The sequence below is a fragment of the Helianthus annuus genome, chromosome 6 (genome assembly GCF_002127325.2).
Source record: "Helianthus annuus cultivar XRQ/B chromosome 6, HanXRQr2.0-SUNRISE, whole genome shotgun sequence".
Classification (NCBI taxonomy): domain Eukaryota; kingdom Viridiplantae; phylum Streptophyta; class Magnoliopsida; order Asterales; family Asteraceae; genus Helianthus; species Helianthus annuus.
This window is the reverse complement of record NC_035438.2, coordinates 110038400-110053020: the sequence shown is the minus strand read 5'-3', so window position 1 is coordinate 110053020 and position 14621 is coordinate 110038400. Positions and strand designations below refer to the sequence as shown.

General features: G+C 38.5%; 1 protein-coding gene across 1 annotated transcript; it reads left to right on the top strand.

The window, feature by feature from the left end:
• Nucleotides 1-558: 558 nt before the first annotated feature.
• LOC110935889 (uncharacterized protein At5g41620) lies at nucleotides 559-2939 on the top strand. The gene is made up of 3 exons (XM_022178237.2): nucleotides 559-1101; nucleotides 1213-1329; nucleotides 1429-2939. Exons 1-3 carry the CDS (start codon nucleotides 739-741, stop codon nucleotides 2635-2637), a joined length of 1689 nt encoding a protein of 562 aa, XP_022033929.1. The 5' UTR covers nucleotides 559-738; the 3' UTR covers nucleotides 2638-2939.
• The last annotated feature ends 11682 nt before the right edge of the window (nucleotides 2940-14621 follow it).

Genomic DNA, 14621 nt, shown 5'->3' with positions numbered 1-14621 from the left:
TGATTTGGACTAATTTCTGGTATGTCTTGTTATTCATTAAAGAGTGCGGTGACGTTGTTGTGAACATACGATGAGATTGGCAATGTTTAGGGGTGGTGGTCTAGGGGACAAGAATATTTGCGAGAGAGATTCGATGTCTTGTTTTTTCTCTTCTCCTGCGCTTAATCGATTTGCTGGCATCTATTCCATTGATTTAATGGAAGAGGGGAATTCCATTAGTGAAATCGAGTAGGAGTCTTGGTGGTGGTGACGATGAAGAAAGTAGTGGTGGTGGGGTTAGGTAATAATAAAAATAAAATTATAAAAATATTGGAAGAGAAAAGACATAAATGCCCCTCATGTGAGGGGCACGTGACCATCCTTTAACAGCTAAAATGGATGCTGTTAAGGGCAAGGAGCAAAATAGTGAAAAGTTAGGAAGATCAGGGAGGTAACTGGCTATTTTTAAAAGTTTGGGGCAAAACCGTTAAAGTTAGCAAACCACAAGGAGCAAAACGGAAGTTTACTAAAAAAGAAAAATAAAACCTATGATATGATAAAAGTCCAAAAACATGTAAACATCACATGCTGTCACCCTTTCCACCTCATCCATTCATCTGCCGGTGATTCTGCCAATCTCTCTGCGTGCTCCTCATCACTCATTACACACATTCCCGAATTCCTAAACCAATCCCCGATCCGAATTCCTATGAATTCAAAATCAAATCACCCAACATAGCTCCGTAACCAATCTGTAACATGTCGAAACAGATTCGTAAACGCGGGTGTTCTTCATCACCAACTAAGCTGTACAATTACCGGTTTAAGCGGGCGATTATGGTGGGGAAGACCCGGGTTGGAGGTGGGTCCAGATCTAGTACTCCGGCGCCGTCGTGGAGGATGACGTCATCAGTTGTTGGTGGTGGGGTGGAATCGCCGAATCACGACGGCGGAGGAGGTGGGTCCAGGGTGGTTTCCGCCAGGAAGCTGGCGGCGACACTGTGGGAGATGAATGAGATGCCGTCGCCAAAGAATCTGGAGACAAGGAGGAAGAGGAGAGAGAAGCAGCATAGATCTGTTCATACTCATTTGTCGGATCCTTCTCATACTCCTGTTTCTGAGGTGGCTTTTGAGTTAAAAGCTTAATTTATTTATTATTATTCAAAATGCAATTGATTATTTAAGTGGATCTTTTCAATCCCTTGGTTGTTTATGAATGTATGCTTTTCACAGAGGATGGATCGGTCAGGAACCGGATCTCAACATACGAATTCAATCTCTTGTAGGCACAGGATCGAGGCCAACAATGGTGAAGTTCTTGATTCTCATAGCAATGCTAGTTTAATGGAGGTAAACTTCTCACTGTCTGTATTTATTTACCATTCGTGTTTCAGGTTTCACACTTCATATAAGTTTAATGATTTTGATGTCACACTTCATATACGACAGATTGAAACCAGGTCTCGGGCTCTGACTCCTAACGGTTCCGTAAACGGTATCAAGCCGCATTTAAAAGAAGTCAGTAGTGCCTTAACGACATCCAAAGAGCTGCTGAAAATCATTCATCGAATGTGGGCTCACGACAATCTTCCCTCATCTAGCATGTCCCTTGTATCAGCCCTACATAGCGAGCTAGAACGGGCACGCCTTCAGGTCAACCACATTATCAAAGACCAACATGTTGACCATACTGAAGTCAGCTACCTATTAAAATGCTTTGCTGAGGAGAAAGCATTGTGGAAAAGTAAAGAAAGACGCGCAATCGATAGCGCGATTGAATCCATTGCTGGTGAGTTAGAGGTCGAGAAAAAACTGAGACGAAGGTCCGAGAGCTTGAATAAGAAACTCGGGCAAGAATTAGCGGAAACGAAGGCTTCTTTCACTAAGGCGGTTAAAGAACTCGAGAGTGAAAAACGCGCGCGTGAGATTATGGAGCAAGTTTGTGAGGAATTAGCGGTTGATATAGGTGAAGATCGGGCTGCAGCGGAAGAAATGAAACGGGAATCGGTTAAAGTTCATGAAGAAGTTGAAAAAGAGAGAGAAATGCTTCAACTTGCGGATAAATTAAGAGAGGAAAGAGTTCAGATGAAATTAGCAGAAGCTAAGCATCAGTTTGAAGAGAAAAACGCGCTTGTTGACAAATTAAGGAGTCAACTTGAAACGGTTCTTGGAAGTAAGGTAAAGGGTAAGATAAAAGGACGAAAAGACGAAGGTTTGATGATGTATTTGCATAAAAGTAATGTTAGTGGGACCCATTTGATCGAAGAACATGATGATGGTGAGGTTGAGGATGATAAAGATTCAAGGAAGAGTGATATTCATCCTACAGAACTTCATGGTCAAAATTTTCACAAGAATTTGGTCAACAGTTCGGTAAATGGTTTGGTCAATGGCAAAGCATCAAGAAAAAGTACATGTTCAATTCAAAGGAGTATTTCAGATGCAAATGAATGGGGAATTCAGAAGACTTTTGTTGAACTTGAGAAGCAAACTCCAAGAAGAAGCCATGGGGATGATTTGCAGAGATATAAGTCAGTCAAAGGTCTTAGGGACCGGATTTTGACCAGTTTGAAGTCAAGAGATTTTGACGATTCAGGTCAACGGAGCGGGTCAAAGTCTAGAAGTGAAAGCGTCAACGGGAGACGATCTAAAAAGTGACTTCACATCAAGATTGTTTTTTAGGTCAACGTTAACGCCTTTGACAGTCGTGGATGATTGTTACTGGAGAATTGGGAGCTCTGAAGCATAATTCTAGAAGATCAAGATGGTGGTGAGTTGACTTTTTGGTATTTATTTTGATGTAAATGTGCAGAAGTTGCTGAACTTTAAAAAAAAAAAGAAGCTAATGAATTTGTAGTATAATACATGTGTCAAATTTTTGTAGAGTTGTGCCAATCAAGTGATTTCCCTGTACAAAAACTTTTGTTTAATGGTAATTATATCATGAAGAAATGTTTGCTTCGACTTGTCGGTTCCTGATAACGAACATTCTTTCGAAATGGTCTGGTGCAAGGCAAGGGGTATGAATCAAGAAATGGGTTTATTTGGGTAATTTGTGTTTGCTAAATGCGGTCATTTTGGTTTAATCAAGTTATACAACGGGTCAAAATGGGTCGCTCTTATGAAACTTATTAGCTCAGACCGGTTCCAAATGGGCAAGCACCTGCACCAACCCCATATAAGGCTCATCACCATTGTTACCGTCACCTCCATTGCTGCCATCAAAGCTAACACAATGGGGTGGACTCACTTTAATTATGTTTTTCTAGAATGGCTCGTTTCAAACTGAACCCATTTTGGTCAAAAACCGTTTTGAAACGATCAACTGAAACTTTTTTAAAATAACCCGTTTTAGTCAAAATCTAGTTTGACTTGTTACATATCTTGATGCATGTTACCCCATGGTCCAGTCGTCGTTGCCTCTTCTCTCCCACGGACCAGTAGGCTTTCCCTCTTCTCCTATCTTAGAAACAACCGAGCTTTCCTGCCGATCATCTACGGCGACAGACCTGCTCCTCTTCCATCTATCAGCGAGGATTAACGGATCGTTAAAGAAGCTCTAAAGTATTGGGTTGGTCAAGAGAGTGTATCTTTCAAGATTTGAACTTTGACCAAATTCAAGTCAAAGGTTATTAGAATTCTTGATGATGGTGGGCTTATTTATATTATTTATTTATTATTATTATTATTCCTTATCCATTGTTGATAATAACGTAGGCACATGGTGTGAGCTCTCTTTGTGACGAAATAGTCGTCTAATCAAATTAAAGGACCATATTTCATCTTGTTTAAATGTTTTTTGAGATTCAAGTATTGGTTGAGAAGTACATGGGTTGTCTGTATGAACATAATGAATGATATTATTCAAATGCCAGGCTGCTAGGCTCCATTTGTTTTGTTTGGATTAAATTATGAGATTGTTATTTTCTAATGTAGACACAATATTTTTTTTGTTTTAAAAAAATATTATTATTTTTTATGTTTTGTGTTTTAATTTACCAAATTTCATATTTTTATGTTTTGTGTTTAATTTACCAAATTTCATATTTTTATGTTTTGTGTTTAATTTACCAAATTTCATATTTTACGTATGCACTAAATCTATTATCTATTATATATAATAAACTAGGTTATCACCCGTGAATACTCACGGGTTGTTAATCTATCTTTCTAAACAAATAAACATATACATATATATTAATAAACGAAAAATTGCATGATAAATAAGGTAGATGATTAAATGATAAGAACGTCTGTATGAGTAAAAATTGATAAAATGTAATACTGAGAAAAACAAACTTGTTTTTTGTTCGTTCTATATCATAGCATAAAGAATACTAAACAATTTAAGCAGCACCTTCTTCATTAACTTTTTCTTTAACTTCTACTTTAACACGTGCAAGACGTCGTTCAGGAATACGGACCAAATCTTCTGTGCCTCTAAAAACCATCATATCAAATTTTGACTCCGAAATCATGTCAAATATAATATAGTGTTCATCTTCAATTTTCATGTCTTCTTTAATTTGATTCCATCCAATAGTCATATAAAAATGTTGACCATGTTTTTCTATAAAAACCAACCATGTACGGTTAGGAAAAGCGGTTATAGTAACATGGTTCGTAGGTGCTATGTTCTTCAACTTATGATGAACAAAAAATCTATTGATAAGCTGCAAGTCCAAAAAAAAAATTTATATTAAAAAAAGTTTTATAAAATTAGTCAAATACTAATATAGTACAAACATAAAAAAAATTACCAAATGATCTTTATGTTCAGAGAATTTTGATGTTTGGCAATGTAAGAAATCATCTTGAGCAAGTGCCAAATTTTGACAGAAGTATATCAATCGAAAAGTTAGACTACCTTCGTACTGAAATAAAAGCAATGACTTATTTGGTAATAGTAGTGACTGAATCATATTGAACCATCCGTCGTGAAAAAAATATGAAGAGCCTGCTTTCCTAACCCTAACGGTAAAAATTCTTCGATCAATGGTAATGATTTGAACCATACCATCAGGAGCTAACTTGAAATCAGCTACCCAATTGTGGTAATTCCTCGGTAAAATCTGTATACAAAGTAAAAATTAAAACAAACATATTATAAATAAATAAACTTGAAGATAACATCAACATACCCGAGATTTCATCTTGTTGTCTGATAGATAAAGTAAAAAACAATTTAACATCTCCATTGATATATGAAATTTGAAGAGGATGAAGATGATTATGTATTATATATATTTATAAGAGAAGCTTATTTATGGTTATAGTAATAATCTCAATATGGACAAATTATTTGTCTATTATGTGCACAAATATATGATGATTTTATAAAAGAAGATATATTAGTAAAGTATATTGCTTACAAATTGGGAATTAGAAAAGTAAAAATATAAGGACATTTATTGACAAAATTTAAGGAGTATATTTAAAGTTATAAAAAAAACGGACTGTGTTTGTTTTTTTTCGTTTTTTTATTAACAGGAAAAAGTTAACAAAGTTGTTAGAAATAGTATTTAATAGTTTCTATAAGTTGATTAATATACATATATATTTAGAAACAGTTTTAGTAACTATATAAAAATAAAAATTGATTATCTATTAAATAATTTCCATAACAGTGATCATGAAAATCAGTTTTCAAGAATACTCATACAAATATATAATCACACAAAAATCGTGTTATCCTTTAACCGAAAGCATCTATAATTAAATTAATCAGAAATTTAAAAATCAACCAAGGGTTTTATTTACAAATAGAAGAAATAATACAAGTTGGTTTTTTATATGATTTTAGAGTATCCATACTTAGATTATGTCTTATAGTTTTAGAAACATTTTAATTACCCTACTTATCATGAATCTTTTAAATAATAAAATGTAATATTGTTAACATGAGAATTAGCAAAAAGAAGCATGATATCATATATTTGAAACACAAACTGGTAATAACATTATTTTATCATGTTATCCATATACATCAACAAACCATCAAGTTAATAAGTTGAAAAACAAAACCATGCAACATGACCATCAAAACATTCATAATTATAATATCTCATATCAAAACGTACTTATAGGTCGTTCTTAAACTGAAGTAACGTCATTTAGAACGATCTTCTGCTGCGAAGACACGTATGTGAAGTGCAACATATCACCAAACTTCAAGTTATCCTCAGTCATGAACTTCCGCCAACCATCCAATGCGTAACATGGCTGGCCATCGTTTAACTCCGTCTTCACATCATAAACATCCACAACTCCAATATTATTTTGAACTTTCAAGGGATGAAGATCAACACAAAGACCTGCTCGCCTGGCAACTTCAATAGGAAGACGCTACATGTATTGTGTAAAAGAAAATAATACACAACGACAAATAAACATAAATCATTAGTTTGTTATAAAAAATGGTATACCAGGCTATATTCTCCTTTCCTAACAAAGTGAAAGAACTCAGGGTCGAGTAGATGAGCAGAATGTTTTGTTGCAGTCTTTGTACTCTTATTTGTATGCTTATGATTTTTGTGAACATTGTCGCCTCTCTTCCCCTTGATGAAAAAGTATGTGACAATCCGAAATTTTAAGGTCTTTCCCATACACCTCACTGATCTCATAATCCTGTTTGACAATCTGATTCATGTGTAGTTATGTGAATGATATACAGTTTATGTAATATTTGGTTATTTATGTGTGGTATGTAATGAAATTTAACATAGTTAATTAAGAAGTAGTATGAGGTCTTTCGCCATTAGTAAACCCTTGGGTGTTTCACTATCATCAACCCGGCAAAAGATGAGGTCTTTCATCGAGGAAGATGTTTCATCAAGAACGGGCCTCGGCCCAGGGCACGGATGTAATGTGACGAAAGAGTGGGGACTTTCGTCGGGTGGTCTTTCGCCGAAGGGCCTCCTGGGTTGGCGACGGAAGTTGGGTGTTTCGTCGGATGTAATGTGACGAAAGAGTGGGGACTTTCGTTGGGTGGTGTTTCGCCGAAGAGCCTCCTGTTTGGGACTTGGGCTTTTATAAAGAGCCTAGTAAACTATTGTGTGATAAAGAGTCCAATGAACTGTTGTGTGAGAATGCATGTTATACATGGAATGTGAACTTGAATAGAACAGAGTATTGTTGTACAATAATTGGTAGATACAAACTGTGTAACCATACATGACTTACTATGTGCAAACATGTGAATTGAATGATTACGAAACTGATACTGTTTGATAACCATGGTAGGGTTTGGTTTGACCAACTGGACGGGTAATTAAAACATACCAAGCAAATCAAAGGTGAGTTCACTACTCTTGAGCATACGTCCCGGTGGTTGGGACAGTCAGTGGGTATCCCGGGGAGGGATAAGACTTTTGGGTAAAACTGGAATGTTGGATAATAATCTCACTCTATCACTCTTAAGTCCCATCTTTTTGTTACCGGAGAGGTAGCGGGGTATTAGTTGGTAGCACTACTTAGGTTTGGCACCCTCACCCCGTACCGGAGAGGACGGGTGTGAACTAATGACCCAGTCATGCCCAGTGCTTTGATAGGAGCACTGGGGAACGGGAAAAACATACATCAGGAGCCGTCTTGTTCAGTATCGGGATAATATCAACATTACTTTCGGATTTATTAACAAACTGGATTAAACACTTGGTAATTAACGTTTTCGAAAAGCTGTGAACTCACCAGCGTTGTCTGACACACTTGTTACATGCTCGCAGGTCGTTAAGTACTTTGGATGGGAACTTGCTATCTGGATGGCTGGAGTTGTGACAACTCATATTTCGAACCCGTCTTTGTAATGTATGTAACGTATGTGAACTTGATTGACTTATTGAATGTTATGACATTATGATATGTGATTATGTGAACTATTGTGAGTAATGAATGTTATGTGCAATGTGTATTACGTGTATGTATACAAACAAGCCCAATCGCATAAATGCACAACACCAACGCCCGACCACACAAGCCATTTGGGCTTTACACTTGTACCTGAATCCATAGGGCGGCCCAAGTGAGGGTTCAGCCCACCCACCGTACACGCATAACACATGGGGTGTTGTAACCCTCTCACATTTTTTACAAAACATCATAACACACAAAGAAACCCTAGTTCTTCCTTTCTCGTTTTGCTTTGGAACCCGACGGCAAACACCCTTCGAAGCTCGTGACCGGGATTGATCTTCTACTTACATCCGGTTAGTGTTTTGGTCATTAGTGGTTTATGCTATGTGATTTCACATGTCTTAGATGATATATGATTGTTGATGATGTAAACTAATATTGATGTTCTTGTAAGTCGGATTTGCATGAGAATAACCAAGAACCGATTTGATGATGCTTGTTAAACTGCTGTGATGTTATATAATTCGAATTGTTAATGATGATGTTCATAATAGTCGGCTCATATATGTGCATCGGGTATGATCATATTAAACGGGTGTGCATGTTACGGATCTAAAATCCAATGTTTGTTAATCGGCTGATATGTGTTCATATACGGATGATATGTACAATCGTTAAGTTAGTATGTATTCTAGAAATCAAGGTTATGAATCATGATAACATGTTTAAGTGCTTTGAGTATTGTTCACATTTAGGTTAGGGTTCTTATGAATTCAATGTTGATTTATTTGGTTTGATCGAATATTGTTTGTGCATGAAACTGTTAGTTTGTTGATTGGTCAAATATATGGAAACTATTGAATTGATTTGTAAATAATGATTGTAACCGATATGCATGAAATCCGGATGATTAAACTACTCGCACAAGATTTCTTAGTCGTACAAGAAGTCTAGTCGCACAAGTCATCCATTCGCACAAGAGGACCTGATCGCACAAGCGGTCCTCAGTCGCACAAGGGTCATTGAGTCGCACAAGATCAGATCTTGTATGTTTGTTTACCTGTTGGGCCGGATATATATATATATATATATATATATACATATATATATACATATATATATATATACATATATATATATATATATATATATATATATATATATTGGGCTGGACTAGTTCTAATCGCACAACCCAAGCAGATCGCACAAGTCTGCTTGGATCGCACAAGTCACTTAGATGTTTTCATTTGGGCCGAACAGGCTGTTGGACTGTGTGACAACTCGAATTTCCAAGATTTCTATTTCGCATTTATTACACGTTCGTGTATTTATTAGTCGTTTATTTGCAAATAATTAGCTATGGAATCTTATACGTTTTGATACAATGAAGTGTATTGTGTGATTGTGCATGGTTATGTGTTAATTGTGATAAAGTTGTTAAATGCATAAACTTGGTGGTGAAACTATGAAATTGTTATGAGATGGTGTGCATGTGTAAAATATGATACTTAGGGAGGTAGAGGGTAATTAGTGAAATTCTAGAGATTCTTAACCCTAATCTCTTGTACACTAATCATTTTCACAAGAAACAAAAGCACGTAGTTCACATTCTATTCTCTGGCAATCATCACCAAATCATTGGCACAAGACATTCCTCACTTTTGAGTCATTCCTCTAGAATCATTCAAGGTAATTGTTTATTGATTATGTGTTCATGAAAACCCTAATTGATTGCTTGATTATTACCAATTCTTGGTCCTTGATTATGTGATTCTTGTAAACCCTAACTTTTGTATGAAATGTTTCTGTGCTCATTGATTCTGATTATAGAGAATTGTTTATGATTCGTGGTATGCCGATAGATTGTTCATGAAAGGATTGTTTATTGTTGATTAATAGAGTGATTAACTGTGGAATTACTGCATTGCAAGTGTATGATATTAGGGTTTGATCGTAAAACGTAACTGATGTTCATATGTTTGATGTTCTGCGATGGTTGATGTTACTGGTGAAATATGTTAGTCCGACTTTTGATCATTAAAATAGTCTGAGTTTTTATAAACAAAGCATGAGTCCGACCTTTGGTTTGATATGTCCGAGTTATACAAGAAACAAACGGGTCCGAGCTTCCTTATACTCAAGCATGTCCGAGTTCTTTTGATGGGGGACTTGGTCCGAGTTTCTTAGTTGATACATTAGGTCCGAGGTTTAACTGAAGTGGGCCTTAACCGAGTTTTTACCAGCCCAAGTGTAGTCCGAGTTTAATTAATCATGTATGGTCCGAGTTTAATTCATCAAGTGATGTCCGAGTTTTGGATATGAAAATATCAAAAGGGTCCGACCTTTAAGACCCTTACATGGTCCGAGTTTTGTTGGTTTCCTGGTCCGACCTTTAGTAATCAGTAGAGGGGTCCGAGTTTTAATAATTGTTGCTGCTTGTCCGAGTTTTTGGCCCCCCACCACTGTTGTCCGAGTTTCATAGCTTAAAGGCATGGTCCGACTTCTGTGCTATTGAGGTTAACCCCCTCTTTAGTGTCCGAATTTTATAGGGGAACCTTATAGTCCGATGTTAATGTATGCATGTTTAACTTAACTATATTCATCAGCAAACACATTAAATAGCTGTTCTACAAATGGTTAACTCTATTATCTTATGCATGAACTCCTGATAAGTATGTAACGTAGTTATGCATGTAAACTATGATAAGTGTAGTAGTTCTGTGAAAATATGTTATTATGTTGAGCATGTTGATCCTTTTAAACATGACGATTCCGCAAATTGTGTTACTGAATAACCTTGTTCGTATCAACCAAGAACTCAATTGTATGTGGTACATGATGTTCACTGCCAAACGCCTTATGATATAAATTACCTGCGTATTAATACGAGCATGGACTGATTACATGATGTATGATTCTATGTGCATAATCATATGATACTGAATGCAACTATATGATTCTACGTGCGTGAACATTCTATGTGATATCATCATGTACACAATAAACACACACAACACAATCGCTTGGATATCAAAGATGTGTAAACCCTAATTTGATGCAAGCACTCACATCGAATCATGTGCAATATATCCTAGGTCGTATGTAACGGACTTAGACGATTAACAAACCCTAGAAGCAATAACATACCGAGCAAACCAAGGTGAGTTCACACAGCCAAGGCATGGGGTTCCCAGGGTGGGAATGGGATTGGATTACTTTATTGTACATACTCAGTTGATAGAACCTAACGATAGAACTACGACTAGACTAGTAACACTTATTGAACTGATCTTCGCACACCTGCCAAGGGTTGGCCGCGATATTATGACTGACTTCGCACACCTGCCTTTGGAAGGCCGCGAACTGAAATTTACAAATCTTCGCACACCTGCCTGGGAGGCCGCGATACAGATAAACCTAGTCTAGAACACTTGGGAGGAACATCCCCTAAAATCTTCGCATACCTGCCTGGGAGGCCGCGATGGAAACTAATACGATACACGACATAACAAACGAACCTACTACTACTCACACTATACTATTACTGAACTGTGAACTGTGAACTCGCTCAACTAGTTGTTGACTCTCTGCTGCATACCTTGCAGGACATTAGGTACATATGGAGCTTGTACAGGGAGGAGCAGGTCGTTGTGGAGCTTGGATCGTGGATGTTATGTTACACTTACAACACTTGAACTGTTTGCATACATTGGATTCTCATTGTTACGCTTCCGCTACTTAAACTATGTTTTGTTGGAACATCAATCGTATTGAATGATTGGTTTACATTTATTATACTTGACATTAATTACATGTTCGATATGATTGGTGGCATGATCCTGGTCAGTCACGCTCCCAAGCGGTGATACTCCGCGTGTGGATTTTGGGGGGGTGTGACAGACTGCTTATCTGTTTGGGCCGGGTTTACAATGGATCGCACAATATGTTGGGCTTATTTTTATTCGCATATTGTTTTGACTGTTATGTGTTTACCATGATCTTCACATGTTCGTAATGTGTTAACTTATGAGAAACCAACGTGCATTACTTGAAGTCAAAACCTGACTTGTGTGGTAACCCTGTTATGGCGTGGTTGACCACCCTTAGTTCAAGAACCTTTTTGTGTATCTGCCGAGCAAATCAAGGTGAGTTCACACAGCCAAGGCATGGGATTCCCGAGTGGGAATTGGGTTGGAAGTTTTGTATTGAATGATTACTCGTACTTACGCTATTGCTAGACTATAGACTATCGTCCTCAGGATAGTCAGGACACTTACGTAAAACCTACGTAACCTAGTATCTACCAATGTCTCCCGGGTCGGGAGGACACTTACGTAAAACCTACGTAAACTAATCCTACTACTGTCTTCCGGGTCGGAAGGACACTTACGTAAATCCTACGTAAACCCCACACGTACCACTGTCCTCGGGGAAGGGCACTCACGTAAATCCTACGTGACCTTGTACGTATTCCTGTTCTCGGTTTAAGAAGAACACATGGTTGCAAATAGTCTAGTAAATACAAACATGGGAAGCCCCCATTAGTAAAGATAAATGTGGGAACCCCCCCCCCCCACTAGTAATACATATGACCATGGGAAACCCCCACTATTAGTACATACTTACATGGGAAGCCCCCACTAAATGCATATATGATTTGTTATAACGAACTTACTTTCTGTGAACTCGCTCAACTAGTTGTTGATTCTCTGCTGCATGCCTTGCAGGACCTTAGGTACTTATGGAGCTTGCACAAGGAGGAGCAGGTCGTTGTGGGCATGGATCATGAATGCTTAATAAAACACTTATAACATTTCATACATTATTATTTATGTTGGGTTTACTTACATGCTTCCGCTACTTAAACAAAGTTTGGTTTTGAACATCAATCATGTCGTGATGAATTACATTATCTACTTTTATTATTAAATGCTATGTTCGATATGATTGGTGGCTTGATCCTGGTCATGTCACGCCTCCAAGCGGTGGTACTCCGCGTGTGAATTTTGGGGGTGTGACAGATTGGTATCAGAGCCATTGGTTATAGAGAACTTGGTTTTAATATGGGAAAACGTTTTATTAAAACCAGACTATAACCAGCACAATGTTCTCAACGATCCACAACGACGCTTCGCTCCACGTGCAAGACTCGACATCCTAGGTAATAAGGTTTATGTTTATTACCTGCTTGCTAGAGCTACATAGAACTTTGCTCGTAGTATGCTAGATTACATTGCTTACAATTTGTTATTACTTGAGAATACCTATGTGCTTACACCCATCTGTCATCGCACTACTCGCGAACCATTCTCACTTATGCTACTTTTACTATGAAGATCATGTCTGGACGTGTGAACATGACTCAAGCCCAGTTGACGGCTCATATCAATGAACAAGTAGCTGCGGCACTTGCAGCTGCACAAGCAGGTAGTATACCCTACGGATGTGACTCACACTAGGATCTTTAGATCCTACATTAACTCTTGTGTTTAACTTTGCCCTATTTGTACACAATAGGTCAACACGCCCCACAACCTGTCTGTACGTTCAAGAACTTCATGGACTGTCGTCCAAGCACGTTCAGTGGCACGGAGGGAGCAGTTGGACTCCTCCATTGGTTTGAGAAGCTCGAGTCGGTATTCGAGATGTGTGAATGCCCTGAGGCTCGCAGGGTCAAGTACGCCACTGGTACTTTGGAAGGAATCGCGCTAACCTGGTGGAACGCGCAAGTACAGATTCTCGGGTTGGCAGCTGCTAACGCTACCCCATTGAACAATTTTAAAGAACTCATTAAGAGGGATTACTGCACGCGTGATGACATCCACAAGTTGGAAGTGGAGCTGTATCACCTGAAAATGACGGGGTCAGAGATTGAAGCTTATACGAAACGGTCAAACGAACTGGCCATTCTGTGTCCAACCATGGTAGACCCTCCAATCAAGCGTATCGAGTTATACCTCAAGGGTCTAGCCTCAGATATTCAGAGCCACGTAACATCGGCTAACCTCGACAACATTCAAGATATCCAGCGTCTTGCTCATCGCCTCACGGATCAGGCGGTGGAACAGAACAAGTTGCCCAAACGTATCAGTGCTACCACTTCAGCCGCTACTCCCACTACCCCCAGTGACAACAAAAGAAAGTGGGAGGGGGAGTCTAGCAAGGGTTCAGCAACAGTTCAGTCTCAAGCTCAGTAGCAGAAGACTGACCACTACCAGAGTCCTAGTCAGCAATCCTCTGGTGGTTATAGAAAGAGAAGATATCAAGGGTTTCACCCCAAGTGTCACAACTGCAACAGACATCACAGCGGCCAGTGCAACAAGGGTCGTTGCCAAAGGTGTCTCAAGATGGGTCACAAGGCCAAAGACTGTAGGAGCCCACGACCTGCAAATCAGAACCAACAACCGCAACAACCAGCTCCACAGAACCCACAGCAGCAGCAGCCACAGCGTGGAAGCCGGGGATGTTTCCAGTGTGGAGCAGAAGGTCATTACAAACGTGATTGCCCTCAATTGAACCAGAACCAGAATCGCAACAACAACAATCACCAGGGCAATGGTAACAACGGTGGGAACAACAACAACAATGGCAACGAGGCAAGGGGTCGAGCTTTCGTGCTGGGGCGATGAGACGCAATGAACGATCCCAATGTGGTTATGGGTAAGTTTCTCCTCGATGATATTTATGTTACTGTTTTATTTGATTCGGGTGCGGATACAAGTTATATATTTGTGAAAGTCAGTAAATTGTTAAAACGTGCACCAACACCCCTAAACACCAAGCATGTAGTA

Coding starts and splice junctions, on each gene's coding strand:
- LOC110935889 (XM_022178237.2), top strand. CDS start 739: ATGTCGAAACAGATTCGTAAACGCGGGTGTTCTTCATCACCAACTAAG. Junction 1,102..1,212: donor CTCATACTCCTGTTTCTGAG/GTGGCTTTTGAG, acceptor TGCTTTTCACAG/AGGATGGATCGGTCAGGAAC. Junction 1,330..1,428: donor GCAATGCTAGTTTAATGGAG/GTAAACTTCTCA, acceptor CATATACGACAG/ATTGAAACCAGGTCTCGGGC.